Here is an 18,079-nt window from a genome sequence, read left to right as displayed (position 1 = left end):
CCTGACATTTTTTACAGTGTAAAGTAGGGGTTTAATTGCCCCAATTACAGGGATAGTTCACCCAAAAATAACATTTCTGTCATCATTTACTCACAAGTTGTTACAAACCTGTAAGAATTTCTTTCTTCTGCTGAACACAAAAGAAGATATTTTGAAGAATATGGGTAACCAAACAGTTGATGGACCCCACTAAGCTCCATATTATGGAAAAAAAAATACTATGGAAGTCAATGGGGCCCATCAACTGTTTGGTTACAGACATTCTTCAAAATATCCTCTCAGAGCAACTAGTCACAGCACGGTCTATCAGCCATCCTTGGCTAAGAAAGTACGCTTTTTTGACGCCCTATCTAGCGGGGTGGCCTGTTCTGTGACACTGTCGAGGAGTTTCTTAGCAGTAGAAAAGCAAACTGAAGTGATTAGTAGGGCTGTAATCTCCCAGTCGATTAGTCGATTATTGGTCGATACGTTCTGGCTCGACCAAAATTCTGATTGGTCGATTTTTTGCCGCGTTCATTTCATCAGTTTTGCTGCGTTCATTTAATCAGTTTAGCCGCGCCGCGTTCATTTCGTCAGGTGGAAAGCACTAATTGCTAATGGGGGTGTTTTGAGAGCACCCCTGTTTCAAAGGTAACAGTCTGTCTTCAGAACACCCCCATTGTTTTCACTTCTTTTGGATTAGCCCAACCCACTGGAGAAGAGAAGTCTCTCGCGGGTCCTTTGTGTTTCATTCCCCGCTGGGCCGCTGGCTCAAACGTACACCCAAAGCGGTAAACTTGAGGAACGCCCATCAACATACACATGAGGGGAAGCGTCACAACACCGCGCTATAAGTGGATCTGTACTGTCAGTTTTGCCGAGCCACGTTCATTTAATTAGTTTTGCCGGGCCGCGTTCATTTCATCAGGTGGAAAGCACTAATTGCTAATGGGGGTGTTTTCAGAGCACCCCTGTTTCACAGGTAACAGTCTGCCTTCAGAACACCCCCATTGTTTCACTTATTTTGGATTAGCCCAACCCGGTGGCGAGAGAGACAGATTGAAGAAGGCTAGTTTTCTTGTATATTATTTATTTAATTGTGAGAGCGTTTTTTCTGCTCTTGATCTGGCTTGTTTAATAAATATTCCTTTTTTATTAAAGAGGACGTGCCTTTTGTGTTTAAGAGTAAAAGCTTTAAGTTAATAGTCTATTCAGCTGAGCTCATATGTTTGAGCTGCACAGAGCGGCTGAAATGAGTGTCTGTCAGTTATTATAATACATATGACAAAAACAATTGTCTAAATTATGTTGCATATTCCTCAAAAGTTCTTGTGATGATATCTAGTTGACAACACATAGTGCTATATTTTGGGAAATCATAGTCTATGATATTGCGCAGGTGCATTCGATGCGACGCTGTCAGAGCCGACAGACTCAAGTGTCAGACTAATTTCAGTGCAAAATAATCAGCTCAAAAACTTTTTAATATACTGCAAATAGCCTACTAGTTTTTTATGTTTATTTATAATTAATTTAGGGAGACAACAAGGCTACCAAGTACTGCGCACAGTGTGCAGCTTATTCATTTAAGTTTTTTTTTTTCCTAAAGTTATTTTAGTCGATTTTTAGTCGAAAATTTCAGGACTTCAGTCGACCAAGATTTTCTTTGGTTGATTACAGCCCTAGTGATTAGGACATCTTGCCTCAGCGAGATGCCTCCAGACTGCGAGGCACGCTTGTCTGCTCATCACCGAAGGCATCTACCTGCGGCTGCCACTCCAGCTCTGCTGCCGTCTAAGTGCACGGCCAGGCCGCTAATCAGGCAACCATGAAGAAGGCGACTACGAAGTGTCCCTGAGATGGGCGACCCAGGTCAGGAGATGGTGAGTGCACCGCTTCTTCTCTGGTAGAAGAAGGTTTGCATCTGAACCGGCCGGTTCCAGTTGGGGTTCATGGAGTATGTTCAAGGTATGTCAAAAATGGTTATTCCTCTGATACCTCTGGCGTGGAGTTTGGGAGCTGGGCAAATGCTCCAACCCTTCGCGCGGTGGGTCATCAGAGCAATCAGACTCAGCTACGCGATTCAGTTCACCAGGCTGTGCCTCGGTGGCATGCAAGCACGCCCATGTCTTAGGTAAGGAATGTGCAGCCCAAATGGCGAAAGACGCAATAGAGCCTGTCCCTCCAGGCAAGTCTTTCTGATGTGCGTTCCCCAACAGTTGTTTTGTTGCAATAGACCTGAATGACGCATACTTTCATGTCTCAAATTCTTCCTTGACATTGAACGTTTTTACGGTTCGCCTCTACAGAAGTCGCAGAGTCTACCTTTGCCCCGTTAAGGGAAATGGGCATTTGCATACTCAACTACCTCAATGACTGGCTAATCCTAGCTCACTCGCAAGAGGTACTGTGTGTACATAGGGATCTGGTCCTCGAGCACCTAGCGCGATTGAGACTTCGGGTCAACTGGGAGAAGAGCAAGTTCTTCCCTGTGCAGAGCATCTCTTTTCTCGGTGTGGAGATGGAAATGGTGCCGCAGCACACATCGTGTGGCTATCACACCGATCTGTCGCCACTTATTTAGCCTTTGTTTGGACCTTAGATTTCTACAGGCAGGGAGAGGTACCTGGTAGCCTCCACCCTTAAAGGGGACCTATTATGCCCCTTTTCACAAGAATGTGTCTGTGAAGTTTTGGCTCAAAATACCTCACAGATAATTTATTATAGCTTGTCAAATTTGACCCAATTTGGGGTGTGAGCAAAAACACGATTTTGTGTGTGTTCCTATAAATGCAAATGAGATGCTGCTCTTGGCCCAACAACAAACCTGGACACTGAATGGTTAGTGGATACATTTATGTAGTTGTTGTGGATTTAAGTTGATTCAACTCACTGACTATCCTGTACCGTCATGTTAATCTAAAAATCTTTCAGACGGAACTTTTGTGCAAATCCAGCATTGAACTAACCCTTGTTTGTGTAGCAGTCCGGCGTAAAATGATTTGTGCAAATATGTAACACTTTAATGACTTTCTTTGGCACATTTCCTTCATAAATTCAATTCAACCACTGTGTCCTCAGTGGCTCAGATGCCCGGAGTCTATGGAGGCTCGTACGTTCGTTGATACATCAAATAACAGAACATGTTTTTTTGTCGCAGACATTGTATATCTCCAGCCGTTACAGCGCGGACACAGAAATGCCGGACTGCTGCGGCTCACTCAGGCACTCTATGCCATGGGCGGGGCTTGCCTCTACTCTTACGTAAGAGTAGGAGAAAATCTAACCACTTGTTTGGAGAGACTGTTTATGATTTATGGGGATTATAAAAAAAATGAGTGGGTGGATTTTTACCATTATGGGCTGATTGTTTACACACACTGTTGACACACATCTTTGTTCAAACACCTCATTAAAGTTAATTTTGCATAATAGATCCCCTTTAAAGTGTACGTGGCTGCCGTGGCAGCTAATCATGACACAGTGGGTGGCAGGACCTTAGGAAAGCACAACCTGATACGTAGGTTCCTGAGAGATGCTTGGAGGCCAAACCGTTGTAGACCTCACCTCATCCCATCTTTCTCTGGTCCTTCAGGCCCTGCAGAGAGATAATTTTGAGCCCTTGCAATCAGCCGAGCTTAGCGGCCTCTCTATGAAGATGTCCCTCCTGATTGCACTCACCTCCATCAAGAGGCTACACCCAACGCTTTTGCAAGATTTTATAATCTACACATGGAAACGGTTTTGTCTCGAGTATTAGATAACAGGTAATACTCAGACAAATTGGTTGGGTGTAGTGCTTGCATTAGCGCTTTTTTCCTACCTGAGGTGATAATGTGTGCTTTTTAGGTCCAGTTTCACTTGAATGGTGAACCCTGGGCCATCCTTCTCCATCACTTAAGCACTTTTGCGATAGAAGAGTTTGGCAAGGGAACTCACAACCAGGCCCATTACTCGTGGTATGCCCCTGTTCAGGTGAGCCCTTGTAGTCTGGCTAGTGCTCCGTATGTAGTACCCTACCTGTTAAGTTTCCCTAGCGTCTTCCCCTGGACGGAGCTAGCTCTATCACCAGTCGATGTAAAGCCGGTAGTCTCCCCCTCGTCAGGTGGAGCCCGCCACAGGGACTCATCTCTATGTAGTACTCCCCTCTGGTGTACTGGTGAGTACATAGGATGTATTCTCCACATATTAACCTCCCCCTTTGGGTCTCCGTAGTGTTCCTTTCTCAAAGAGAATGAGAACGCTTTCCCAACATATACAACCAGGTGTACGCAGCAGTACATATTTTCTTACTTCTTGAAAAATCACAAAAGACCAACGGCTGCAGTGACCTCTTCCGAGGTGAGCAAGTCCCCTTAAGAAAGAGACCGGAGGTCATTTACCCTGGGAGTTGGACAGTTGCGAGTTCGTATAGCTGCACTTGCTGTTGACACATGGTGGCTTGCCCACATTCACACAATTTTGGTGTTTCAGTGGTTCTTCAGCGGTTCTTCAGAGGTTCTTCACCGGTTCTTTGACTAAGGTGCTATATAGCAAAATAGCAAAAAAATGTTTTAGAGTGTTGTGACACGGTTCAAGTTGTGGCGTTTAGTATAGGGACCCCTAGTGTCAGTATTTCGACAAGTCAAAAGTGAACTGCAGTTCCCTCCATCAGAGGACGAGGGTTACACCAGTACCTGAGAATATTTATTTTATTTATCTTTTTTTTTTTTTTTTTGCTGTTGGGGTGAAATATGACAAGTTTTTTTGGGATTCATCAAATAACTCCAAAGCAAATGCAGTCTTTGAGCATCAGGTCTCTTGACTTCAGCACAGTAAGACATTTGCCAAACAAACTATTTTAACAGATACCTCTGTGCTTAATGTGGAGTCCTTATTAACATGTTTCTTGTTTAAAATGCATTTCATTAAACTCAGAGCAAACCCTTCCTGAAAAAAACCCCACAGCTTTGATGTTAAAAGCAGGCAGCTAATGACATTCTCTCCAGATATTAGTGCGATATGCTGACTATACACAACCACAGTAAAATAACTCTATTTGTGTGTGTTAACATGAGCATTCAGAGCTCTGCCTATGACACTGACCAAAAATAAGAAGCTCATTTTTGTGATGTTCCCTAACAGTGAATAAAAAGGCTGTATTATCTCATTGAAATGATATGTATAAATGAAAAAGTACAGAATCATGAAGCAGATTTAAAAAGTAAAACTGGGTGTAAAAACTAATAAATCATAATTTCGGCTAACAGCTGTGTTAGCATAAATTTAGTTCTTACAGACTTCAGTTTTCTTCATATTCATTTATCAGAGCAGAAATCTTAATTTTGGAGATGCATCAATTACAAATTGATTTGCATCTACAGAGCTCATCGTTTACACTATTTTGGAAATGAAAGAGAAATAGGGAGTATAAATAGAAGAAACACCCAAGTGTGCACCGCGAGCGGTGTAAAAGTAGTTATCGTAGCGCTGTTACAGTATTCCCGAGTCCCAGCCAACATGGCCCACTTTAGAGCTTCAAAGGCTTGGGTAGGGTAAGCCTTTCAGCAGGACGTCCTTATCCACATGCTGGAAAGCCACTTTCATGTTTCTGGGCCTCTCTGAAAATTGGGCTCCAACATTAGACCAAACAAAACAGGAGTTACTTGACCTCTGCTGGGAACATGCAGCTGAGAGCTGTGCATTTTGTTCTCTTGAGTAGCGCAAATCAATGCAACTAGGCTGCGTGTTAGAAATGTCTTAAACTGGAACTCCACTTGAAGACCACAAATTACCACTGAAACTAGGACTTTCACTTAGCAGGCAACAGAAAGGTCTGCTTTACAAATGCATGCATGAACCAGAGACAAAGAGAGTAGTACATTATTCTTGACCCAGACCAACATGCCACTTTCATACAAAATCCATTCACAACACAAGGAAGAAAATAATATATAAATAAATATAAAACTATAACAGAATTTTAAATTAAAGATTAATAGTGAGGTAGACAAGGAACAGCTTAAAAATGTCTAGAAAAATAATAATAATGCTCTTTTGAGAACTTTTCAAAAAATTTACTCATATTTACTATATTCAAGTGTTATTTTAGTATTATATTATAATTGCATTAATCTTTAGAATTTGCAATTATTTTTATATTTTCAGTTTAATTCGAATTTTTAGTAGAACATTTTTATTATATTTTTGTTTTTTTGTTTTGTTTTTTTAATTTCCAGTTAGCAATTTTAGTGCTTTAACTTAAATGTGTTTCAGTTTGTTTCTAAGGCAACATTTCTAATTCTAATCTAATATTTATATTTTATTTTAGCTTTATTTAAATTTGAATACCTTTAGTTAATACGATTTTATACAAAACTGTCAAGTTCAGAGACTAAAATTGTCACTTGGATATATGGACAAAGCAATTAAATAAAGAGCAAAAAAAAAAAAAAAGTTTCATTTAGAAAAAGATATTGTTCACAGACCCACCACACAAATGTACTACAGTACCAATAAATAAAATAAAATAAAATAATGCTATGAGGCATTAAATCAGGCAAAATATGCATTATTTTCAAGGTAAGATGAGAAGAACACATAGCTTTACATATCTAAAATCACCAGATTATATGTAAGTGGTTGCTCTGATCACATCCTGCATGTCTACTGTTATCCCGTACACTTATAAAGTGTACAACGATAAAGTGCATTATCTCCTCACGGAATACTGCAGCACATGCACCGTGCAGTCAATGCAATATGAAGATGGCAAGAACAGAGAATGCTTTATTTTCTCAGTCAGTTGCTACAATACAGAAAGGAAACTCTGGCAGCCCTAAATTTGGATCTGATTTCAGCCTTAAATTTCAGCCTTAAAGGCAGGACCAAAGCACTTGAAAAAAAGTGCACTTTATTAGCTTTACACCAGATGGCAGCGTTTCTTACCTTGTATATTGCAGCACATAGAAAATAAAGTCAGCAAAAGCCGGTTTTACAACTGAAAAAAGTAAGCGAGGGTAAAAATGAAAAGGGCTGGGGTCACTGCCCTCTTCAGTCTGAGCAGAGAATTGCAAAAGGCAGGGATCAGTCCATGTTGTTATTACCTTACTGGATCGTTTCCAGCTCCTTCTCATAAGCATGGTCTGTGAATGAGACAAAGCGTTATAAAGCCACCCCTTGCCCTCTCTAACAGGGTGTTAGAGGTGAACCTGACAGCCTGTCTGAATACAGTTCAGAAGAGTCAAGGGGTCATATAAGGAGGCAGCCCAGGGAAAGCTATGTCGGGGGGCAGCCATTATAAGCTAATAAAACTACTAAATCGCACAGAAACAAGAAAATGTTGACATCCAAAGCTTTGTTAGTTCACCAACACAAAGATACACACATACCCACACACACACATGTTGTGTTTTTATGTTTTAAGGAGACATAATGGTTTTTAAACTGTACAAACTGGATATTCTATCCCCTTACACTGACCCTACCCCTAAATCTATCACTTTCTGCGTTTTTTCATTTTCAAAAAAAAGAGAAGAAAATATTTTACTCTGATTTATAAGCCGTTTTCCTCTCGGGGACCAAAAAATGTCCCCCTTTTGTCCCCATTATACAGGGCTTACCCAAGCGGCAACCTCCCGCAGTTTCTCTTGAAGCAAATACGGAAGTGACTTAAACTGCAATTCATCGACTGTCCGCTAGGGACAGGCTCCAGAAGGGAGCAGAATCTCATTGAGCCCCATGTTCAAATGCCCAACTTTACAGCAGAAAAACACATGTTTACAGCCTGGAACAATTTGTGGTTTTGGTCTATACGGCTAATTTTGCCTTTCATGACAACTGTGAGGGGGGTGAATTTTTTTATAACTCATTCGTTTACATTATATAAAGCCTTAAAGTTCTGCATAATTAAGGGGGTGGCCACTTTGAGTGACAGGTGGATAGCCATTTATCTGCTGTCTGTTAGTCATCACATCATCTCAGCTCCACCCACGTCCCGCCTCTTTGCCCATTTTCTATTATCCGGGACTCGAGTGATGCGCTGACAAGATGGCAACGGCCAGCTCATCCCTAATTTGCACTTCAAAACGGCTCTTCAGAATCTTATGGGTGACGTCACGGACACTACGTCCATATTTTTTTTTACAGTTTATGGGCTTACCAGGCCACATAAAAACACACAATGTTAAAAGTGATTGGGTCATACATAATTGTTGAGGTCATCTTTCAAAAAAATAATCAATTTTATATTAAAGGACTATATTCTGTTTAATACTTACAGCTGCAAAGATCACTGCATCCCACAATGCAATGTGCTGATGTTCCACTTCCTGTACTGTATTTATTCTACCATATGCAGTGCTCTAGTATTACAAACCGTACTTAGCCATTATAATGTTTTTATCAGAGTAATCAGATTAAACCAATAAATGGTGGCTTTGAATACTTATTATGTGTTTGTTAACTTGACTCAGAGCTAAAGTTACTAATATTAGTTTTCTCTTGATGTAAACACCATTATTTCCCCTCACAGTGTCCTTGGATTCAGGTGAACATGAACTCTTTCCTCCAGAGCAACAATTACTAAATGCAAAAACAAGACGTGTGACTGCATAAGGCTTTAAGTAAAGAGAGGCCAAGCATATTCTCTAGACGATACCTGAAGTATGCAATATAAATAATTTCCAGGTCAGATATTGGCTCATCCAGCCCAGAGAAGAAAATTGTAGCGTTCTGTACTATGGTCAAATGGGTGAAATAATATATATTTGGTAAGGAAAAAAAACATATGAAACACTTGAAAATAAAAGGGAAATGGCAAAATAGACAATTGTTCACAAGTTTGGGGTCGGTAAGATTTTTTAATGTCTTTGAAAGAAGTTTTATGAGCACCAAGGCTGCATTAATTTGATCAAATACAGTAAAACAGCAATAATGTGAAATATTATTACAATTTATACTAGCTGTTTTCTTGTTTTAATATATTTTAAAACGTCATTTATTCCTGTGATGGCAAAGCTTCATTACTCCAGTCTCCATGCACATGATCCTTCATAAATCATTCTAATATGCTGATTTGCTGCTCAAGAAACATTTATGATTATTATCAATGTTGAAAACATTTGTGCTGCTTAATATGTTTGTGGAAACCATTTTTGCAGGATACTTAAAGAATAGAAAGATTAAAAGAACAGCATTTATCTGAAATAAACACTTTTTGTAACAATGTAAAACATGTTCTTGCTGAAAAAATTATTAATTTCTTTAAAAACAAAAACCCGACCCCAAACCTTTGAACGTTAGTGCAAATCAAAGAAAGTGGTAGATTGCCGGTACCTTAAATTTCGTTTTTATTTTATTTTTTTTTTATTTTTTTTATTAGATACCAAGCTAATTTCCATTACTTTCCCAAAATGTACAGATTTGGATAAGTGTTTATCAAATAAATTTAACAGAGAATACCCAATTCCTAATGTTTTTTGTACTGTAGAGCTGAAGAAGAGATAAGTTCCCTGATATTTTCAGGTTTCCCTGACCGTTGGAACCCTGTAGACAGAAATATGGAGACAGAATGTACTGTATTTTTCCTGAAAGCACACAACAATGGGAATTTTCGGGAATCGCCTTATTATCTATTTAGGTCTGATAATGAATAAAGTAACACATGTTCCAGGCACATCTGATCCAGCAACATCACGTCACACACCTCCAGCTAGAAAATCACACAGAGATATGAAAAGGAAAGAACTCACTGTTTCCCTGAAGTCTCCCTCTTTTGGAACAAGTGTGACTGCCAGATCAAGTGAACCCAAGTCATGGTTGGGATAGTGGGGATCTTTGAGTTCAAGGGTCACATCCAAGGTCCTAAAAGGGCACAGAGAGAAGCTACAGTATGAACAACCGAATACATGACACGATCGAAGATTATGTGTTCTTCGTTTCTCACAGCATTCATGTGTTTACTATCATTGAGGTCCTACAGTTATTAATATTTTGAATTGGTTTTTAGTTTTATATTTTCATTTTACTTGAAGTTTTAGTAATTTTGTTGTGTTTTTGGTCATTTTTATTACCTTTTGTTTTTTTTGTATTTCAGTTTTTGTTTTAGCTATTTTAGTACATCAAATTAAAGCTCAATGAAAATGAGCTTGGCAACTGAATTTAAATATGAGTATTTTTTTCTAGTTAGTGTTTTTTTATGCTTTTAGTTAACTATAATAACCCTTGTTTGTACATACAAAATCACTAGGGGGCAGCAGTGTCAAAGTAAATGAATTAAGATTGTGAATCTTGTGATTGTGTTTCAGATGCGTCGATGTGTCACAAAGCGTCAGACGACCTGTGGTGCTCCAAGGACTCTAAATAGAGATATGCAGAGCCCATAAAGTCATCCTGCAGCCCAAAGTCATAGTCAAAGACCTGCAGAGGAAAGAAAACACCATGTAATTTCACACAACAAAGAACAGAGGCAGGAGTTACTGTGACTGTAAGACTGGCGTACAGTTTAAAGCGTAAATATACAGACTGACTCTTTACAATCTCCATTAGCTGCATTCAATCAAACACAATAAATAAGCACTAATGCCTTAGCAGCAAATAAAAAGGTCTACATAATCAATTTAACGATTGGAGCGAAGCACTCAAACTGTTATTTATCATTTACCTTCACGTAGAGCGGCTCTCTCAAACTCTCCACCAGCAGACTGACTTTCTCTTCCCATACTGGGTTAAGGTTCTTGTGGATTGTCTTGCTGCGAAAAACCTCCTTTCCTGCGATCTTAAACTTCACATATGGATCACTGGTCCCTGTCAATACAACAAGAAAAAAGCACAATATATTTTACTGTTATTCAAAAGAAACCTTTTTTCTTTTACAAAACTAGAACATAGACAAACTTAGCACACTGGAAATACTTTCCAAATACAGCAAGAGAAAGATGAAACTTCACTGAGAAAATGAATTGGAATTAGCACTCTCTATATTCAATTCTGAATCTTATCTGTATCCAATCCTTCTGATAACTATTTACAATCCTACATCATCCAGGTATAAAACAGTCTGAGAAGATGCAATACATTCTTATTGCTGACAGCAACAAACACATAATTGTTCATATGCGCATATTTTTCATCTCTGTCTTTTTTGTTGTTGTTGTTGTTTTGTTTTGCTGAAAGGCTTTTTCTTTCCCACAGAGTAGCTGTGTACAGTTTGTGAAATTGGTCTGAGGCAGAAAGATGTGGGTCATGTGACCTTAACTGTCAACCTTTATTGGCTCAAGCACTAAAATGACAGCGTATAAGGCCCTGTCCCAAATGGCACCCTAAAACCTCACAGTCTTTCTCTGAGTCCGCACTTTCACGACGTAATGCCGCTTTGGCTGCCGGGTAGAAGTCCGCTGCGTAACCCGCACCAGTGCGGACTCGGCAGAAGTGCATATCAAGGGCGCATACCGACCTCAAAGGGGGCGCTCGCGAGCAGGGGCGCCGCTAGCAATTTTGGGCCCTATGAAAGAATATGATGTTGGGCCCCCTACTGCACCAACCTAGCTATCCAAAATCTTTGTCTGCAATTTAATAATACTGACCAATTAAGCACTGCTCGCTCGACCCAGAATGCCTCAATTGGCTGATGAAACACTGATTAAAATTAAGATACAATTTATACAAAACAAAACTTAATGATCTCCGGGGGCCCCAAAAGTGTGTGGGCCCTTAGAATCGTCCTAACTTCCCCCCCTCTTAGCGGCGCCCTTCTGAGACCTAAAATTACAAATGGGACACCCTACAGTCTCGTGGACTTAAAGGGATAGTTCACCCAAAAATGAAAATTTGACATTTATCTGCTTACCCCCAGGCCATTCAAGGTGTAGGTGTCTTTGTTCTTCAGTAGAACACAAATGGAGATTTTTAACTTCAACCGTTGCTGTGTGTCACTCATAGAATGCCTGTCAATGGGGTCTAATTCTATTAGGGTAAAAAAAACATGCACAGACAACTTCAAATTAATCCATGCGGCTCGTGACGACACATTAATGTCTTAAGACACGAAACGATCGGTTTGTGCGATAAACCGAACAGTATTTATATCATTTTTTACCTCAAATACAACACCATGTCCGACAGCCCTGAAAGCGCAGCACTTCCGGAAAGGAAGGTCAATGTACACGATCTAGTGTAGAGACATCACTTCCTGTGTGTGAGGTCCATAGACCGTAAAAAAGGTCTCTACACTAGATCGTGAAGTTGAAGTTGTCTGTGCATGTTTTTTTTTTTACCCTAATAGAATTAGACACCATTGACAAGCATTCTATGAGTGACACAAAGCAACGGTTGAAGTAAAAAAATCTCCATTTGTGTTCTACTGAAGAAACAAAGACACCTACAACGATGGCCTGGGGGTAAGCAGATAAATGTCAAATTTTCATTTTTGGGTGAACTATCCCTTTAACGGACACACGCACGCAGCGGCCATTGTAAGTCCACAAGACCGAAACTGCACATGAAGTGTGCCATTTGGGACAGGGCCCAAGTCTGCTGTGTGGAGCCAAGAGCAGTCTAAATACAGTTAGTGCAAACATAAATGAACAAATACACAAGTGAATAATAATCAAAATGACAGAGCTTCATTGTATACCCTAAGAAAATAAGAATCAACAGAAAGAACAACTACAGAGCATATAATAACACAATGTTAATACATTACGAGACTTGTAATTGACTTGGGCTGAATCCGAAATCACTATTCCCTACGTTAGTCCACCTACGCAATTCACTTGAAGGAGTGAATGAAAACTTATGAATTTGTTGAGTGTACATCGGCTGTATACTCTTTATTGCACTCTTTAGTGCGCTCAATAACGTCCACTATGGTTTTGGACACCACTACAAATGGCTGTCCTTTCAAATAATGCCCTATTCGAGGGTATAGGGGACGATTTCAGATTTAGTTCCCTAAAATTGTAAAAGCAACATCCTGACATTTGACTCAATGGGTTTGCAACAGTGCAGTTTTCATAAGAGACCACTAGATGTCACTGTGTGTTCAGTGTTAAATGTGAACATCTTCCTGCATGTGTCACCTGACCTGCTCTAGCTGACTGCAGTGGACCAGGATCTACACTCCATCACTCTGCATGAAGAAGCATGGCATAAATTAATATCTACCAGAGATGTGAAATCACAGCACTTGCCATGCGAATCTGATGAATCAGGAAGGTATGTGGTTTAATAGAAAAATGTGCCATCATTCTTCACAAATAAATGAGCTGGATAAGCAACATGAACATTTGTAAGCTTATAAAAATTAATAAATACAAATGCAAATAAATAAAGTATATGTACTGTAAAAATAAAAAAATGTCACTGTACTTCGTCAATAAAATTTGTCAATAAAATCTTGAGTCTAAATGATGCTGTAACAATTCTAAGTAACATTGTGTCCACAAAATGCAACAAATAAATGCACAATGACACATCTGTTGTGCCAAACCACATGTAACACATGTCCTTAACCATTAGATTTAAGTGGTCCCTTAGATTTCATTACTCTGACAAACATCAATGCAGAGAAAGGTCAATATTATGACTATATAAAAGTGTTGGATTTACCGGGAATCAATCAACCTCCTAATGTTTAAATTCAGCTCACGTTCTGCTCTGTAGAAACCCGTGTGTCCCTGTGATGCATTATCCAGCAATAAAAGAGTGAATGTGACGCTACATCAATAAAATAGCTTTAAGGAAACTTAAAGTTCAAGTTTAAATAGCTTGCAAATCTTATGCATATTCAAATTTGGCACCACTGACACATTGGAATATGCTGTATGTGAATAAGAATGAGATCTGACGCAAAGGAGACAAAAAAACAAACAAAATCAAAAAAATATTTTTGATGCTTTTTGTCCTTTATGAAATTCAAAAGCCCCTGGTCACTATTCAGTTTTATTGTATAGAAAAGAGCAGTTTGAACAAGAACACACAGGTCTGGAATGACATGAGGGTGAGTAAATGATTGACAATATTTTCATTTTTGAGTGAACTATCTCTTTGAAAGTTTGAGTAGTATTTGTCCATATCTATGAACATCCACTCGTCTGCAAAACCTGCAGACTGGAGTGTTACACTGTAAAAAGTGTTGGTGTGGGCACGCTGATGACAGCTCCATATACTGTACGATCACTTAAATTACATCAGCTCACTGGCAGGGAATCCCCATTCAACACCTCTGCAGTGTGTTTCTCTCAGTGCTCATCAGAGTCTCTGAGGAAAGCCTCTATGGGCTATTAGATCAGCACTGAGACATGTATTACAGTTATCAAACCTGCTCCTGTAGATCAGCATGACAGCATGCTGTACACTCAGCACTGGTACTGGGTTTTGTTTTGATTTTGTTTGGGTTTTTTTTTGTCATTTTTATATAGTATTTGATCCCACTTTATATTAGATGCCTTTAATTTCTATGTACTAACATTTAAGTAACGCGTTACTGTAATTCCACTACTTTTAGCGGAAACGCACATGTAATTAAATCTTTTTTTTTTTTTATCAAGTAACGCAATTACAATTATTGAAGTTTAAAGGAGTTTGTTACTCGTGTTACTGTCTTTTGTGAAAAATGAACGCTTGCAGACAAGAAGCTCAAATCTAGGCCCTAGCCCGGCCGTGTCCGACAGCTTATCAAAATGATCGGCCCGAGTCCAACTGGAGCCCATTTTATTTATTTATTCTTCTCCCTATTACACATTGTTGCAGCCATTAAAATAGTTCAGTTTTGTTTTTAATGTACAAGTAGTTATATTTAGTTTTGTTTCTTTATTAAATTAATTTAGAAAAATGTTTGGAGCATTTTTTTGTTTGTTAAATTAAAGTTGTTGTTTTTTAAAGTGACCACCAAGCGGTGGTAATTTCGCAAATGAAACGGGCTACACAATCTAAACAAATAAAAAAAATAATAATAAAAAATGTGCAGGTTGTCTTACCTTACACCTCTCCGCAAAATGAAAATAAATCTGATCTTCAATTCCCGTGCTATATGCACATTTAACGGAGTTCACGTCAACGAAAGCAACAGATATGAGCTGCATTTTATTCATCTGCTCATTTCAAGACCGCAGTATCAGAAAGAGCGACCTAAGCACTGGTAAGATCATTTAGTCTCATTAGTTTTAATGAAGATGATTGTGTTTGAGCATCTAAGACTTTCTACTTCACTTACTTCACGGCAGTTTGCGTGTTTGCTACTCATTTGCGGCGATGCGTGTTGCAGTAGCGCCGGCATATCTGGCTACAACATGTCATATATAGCCAATAACACGCTCTCACACATTTATTTTTTAACAATTTGGTTTAAACAACCAGATGCATTTACACTTGTCCAGTTTTATTTTTCCCACATATAGGCCTGGTTTCACAAACAGGGTTTAGATTGGGCCAGGATTAGGCCTTATAGTTCAATTAGGACATTTAAGTAGCTTTTATAAAGATGCCTAAGAAAAAAAACATCACTGCATTTTGAGACAAAACAATGGCATTGACATTTTAAGATATGTCAGTGCAAGTTGCTTTCAGTTAAAACAGCTCAAACATGCATTTTAGTCTGGGACTAGGCTCAAGCCTTGTCTGTGAAAAAAATATTTTCCAATTCACTGCCTTTATATACCACTGAAATCCATACTAACACCAGATATACGACACCAACATGAGATGTTATTTTCCTATTCATCCACCCATAACGGCAATCCCAATGTTCGTTCAGCCACTGAGTCATTCATCTAAATAATACAATAAACTGCATTCAAATTCAAGAGGAGTCAGTGACTCTAGATAATGACTTTGGTAAGCAATCTGTTTGCCTTTGGATGTTGATGCCTAGCTGTGAATTATGTTTGTGCACCATGAGATAGCTGCAAGAAGTCGGTTTATCTTAATGTGTCCATTTCAAGGTAAAGGAAAAGACCAAAGAATATTTAACAGTGTATACACATTAAAACATTCAATATAGACAATTCACATCACATAAACACATCACATACTATAAGAAATAGTGTACTGAAACCACAATTAAAAATGTCTCTGTTTAGGATGTTTCTATTTGAATACATCTTAATTTAAAATGACATCAGCATAGCAATTTGGGTGAAATGCATTAAAAATGTATTTTGCTTGTCTTTTTCTTTACTGACATCAGCGCTTGTGCTGCAAGAACTCCACAAGTTTGAGGATCATGTTCTCCAGCATGATTTGAGATGATCCGAAGAGCATCCTGAGCTTCGGTGGAAGAAGATCTGACCATATGTAGAAAAAGTCACATGATCACAAATTTACTTTATAAACAGTGAAGGATCTGAAATATTTCTTATTCATTTCAAGTCGTAGAATTTCTTTGTTTCAGATTTCTAAAAGATCTGAGATTTACAATGTGGTCTCCAATTTTTGGACCCCATTGGATACAGGACACTGTATCTAAGCCTTTTTGACTTCAAGGCCTCCCCATAGTGTGGTGCAGGGATGATGTAATTTTGTAGGCCAACCCAGTTAGCATCGTCATAGTCTTAGACGTCATGCCCATGGACTGTTGACTGAATGTCTGATGCATTTGGCACACAAAATTGAAAACACCTCAGGAGTTTCCAAGTCATCATTTGAATTCTACAGAATTTTCGGGATACATGCATGTCGTGTTCTTTAAGATGTTGTGAAGCCATGTTGTGAATTTGTTGTGAATTCCCTTACGGAAGAAAGCCGTCATGTTTACAAATGTAGCAATAAGAGCTTATCAGGAAAAACTAAAGTATGTGAAGTTCATTGTATAGACTCTTTAAAATGAGTCCAAGAGTTTTACACACCGGTCTGTTAGACTTTACATTTCCACTCCCCTAAACATGATGCTGAACAAAACTGATGACTGCGATCGGTTTCTTTATACGTCAGTCAGATGGCCTATTTGGTGGTTATGGACATGGAGTCTGAAGATCTGGCTACGCGAGACTAGCATCACCCTGGTTCCCTCAACAAAAACCCAATAGGATTTTTCCATTGGGTTTTGGATTATAGCAGAAAATAAGGTATATGACTAACAAAAGCTTATGATTCTTATGATTGTGATAATCATCACAAATGAACACAACTTTTAAATTTTTTTAATCGTGAATACAATCGACAGAAGTCAAAAGCTAAACGTATAGGCTATAAACAAACTTCACCACAGTAGCGTGACTTCAACGACACCATCACTAAAAACATTGAAAGTTTATAGTTTGCACGAGCAAGCTTATAAATTCAAGGAGGCTGTGAAAGCGGACTAGTGAGTGGGTGAGCTTTCCTGTCCGGCTGACGTTTAATGTCCCAGACAACCTCTGAAGTCCCATTTAGCCACTTGTTAGCCTCCACCTTTTACAAGACAAGTAAAAGCTTTAAAAAACAACACAAGAGGATATTACTGATGTATTTTATACCGTAGAATAAAATGTAAACATTTTTGATCTTGTGTTTACCACAGAGCTTATTTCAAGCATTTAACCAAAAACCCATTCAAAAAATACATTGACTTCAGGACTATGGAACAAGAAGTGCTAACATGCTAACCGGTTTCCAGGTTTTAGCCAACAAAAATTTCATTTTTGCACCACTCTGTTGGCCACAAAAATATTATAATACATAAACAACTTAATAAATAAACTAAGATGAATAAATGCTGTAGAAGTATTGTTCTAATGTTAACTAATGTTAACAAATAAAACCTTATTGTATAGTGGTAGGCCTATCTAGAAAGGTAACATAAAGCACAAAATATTGCAGAACAAAAAAAAGTAGGCTACTAAAAGGAGAGAGCGAGGCATCCTTGTCTGCAGCACTGAACAATGTATCGGAAAGTTCTGACAGTCTTTGGTGGAAAAAAATGCTGACACATTAACTGTGTAGGTCTGATGTATGCCACATCTCTGCCCTTGACAGCTGCCTGCAGCACAGCATTCAGCATTATACTGAAAGACGTTTATCATTCATCTGAATAAAACAAAGAAAATTTGTGATCAAGAATGATTTCTCATCTGCCACAATGGAAGATTGACAGAGTAGGGGAATTTCCAGAGTACATTGCCTATACCATTCATCTGTCAACTGC

At 38.8% G+C, this 18,079-nt stretch overlaps 1 protein-coding gene across 11 annotated transcripts in view; it reads right to left on the bottom strand.

Annotated features, from left to right (window-relative positions):
• The window catches only part of mctp1a (multiple C2 domains, transmembrane 1a), a 254,225-nt gene that overhangs the window by 83,154 nt on the left and 152,992 nt on the right, over positions 1–18,079 (bottom strand). For 6 of the 11 annotated variants that reach the window (XM_079814163.1, XM_079814162.1, XM_079814166.1 and 3 more), the window contains exons 3-6: positions 10,622–10,764; positions 10,298–10,377; positions 9,711–9,822; positions 7,065–7,103 (exon numbers count right to left, since the gene is read on the bottom strand). In XM_079814163.1, coding sequence (XP_079670289.1) covers positions 7,065–7,103; positions 9,711–9,822; positions 10,298–10,377; positions 10,622–10,764 — 374 coding nt within the window. The remainder of the gene's footprint in view (positions 1–7,064; positions 7,104–9,710; positions 9,823–10,297; positions 10,378–10,621; positions 10,765–18,079) is intronic. The other 5 variants (XM_079814159.1, XM_079814164.1, XM_079814167.1 and 2 more) reach the window with 1 other exon arrangement.

This window comes from Gobio gobio, assembly GCF_949357685.1.
Source record: "Gobio gobio genome assembly, chromosome: 4".
Classification (NCBI taxonomy): Eukaryota; Metazoa; Chordata; class Actinopteri; order Cypriniformes; family Gobionidae; genus Gobio; species Gobio gobio.
Note: the sequence above shows the minus strand (reverse complement) of the source record. Positions and strands in the feature narration are given on the sequence as shown.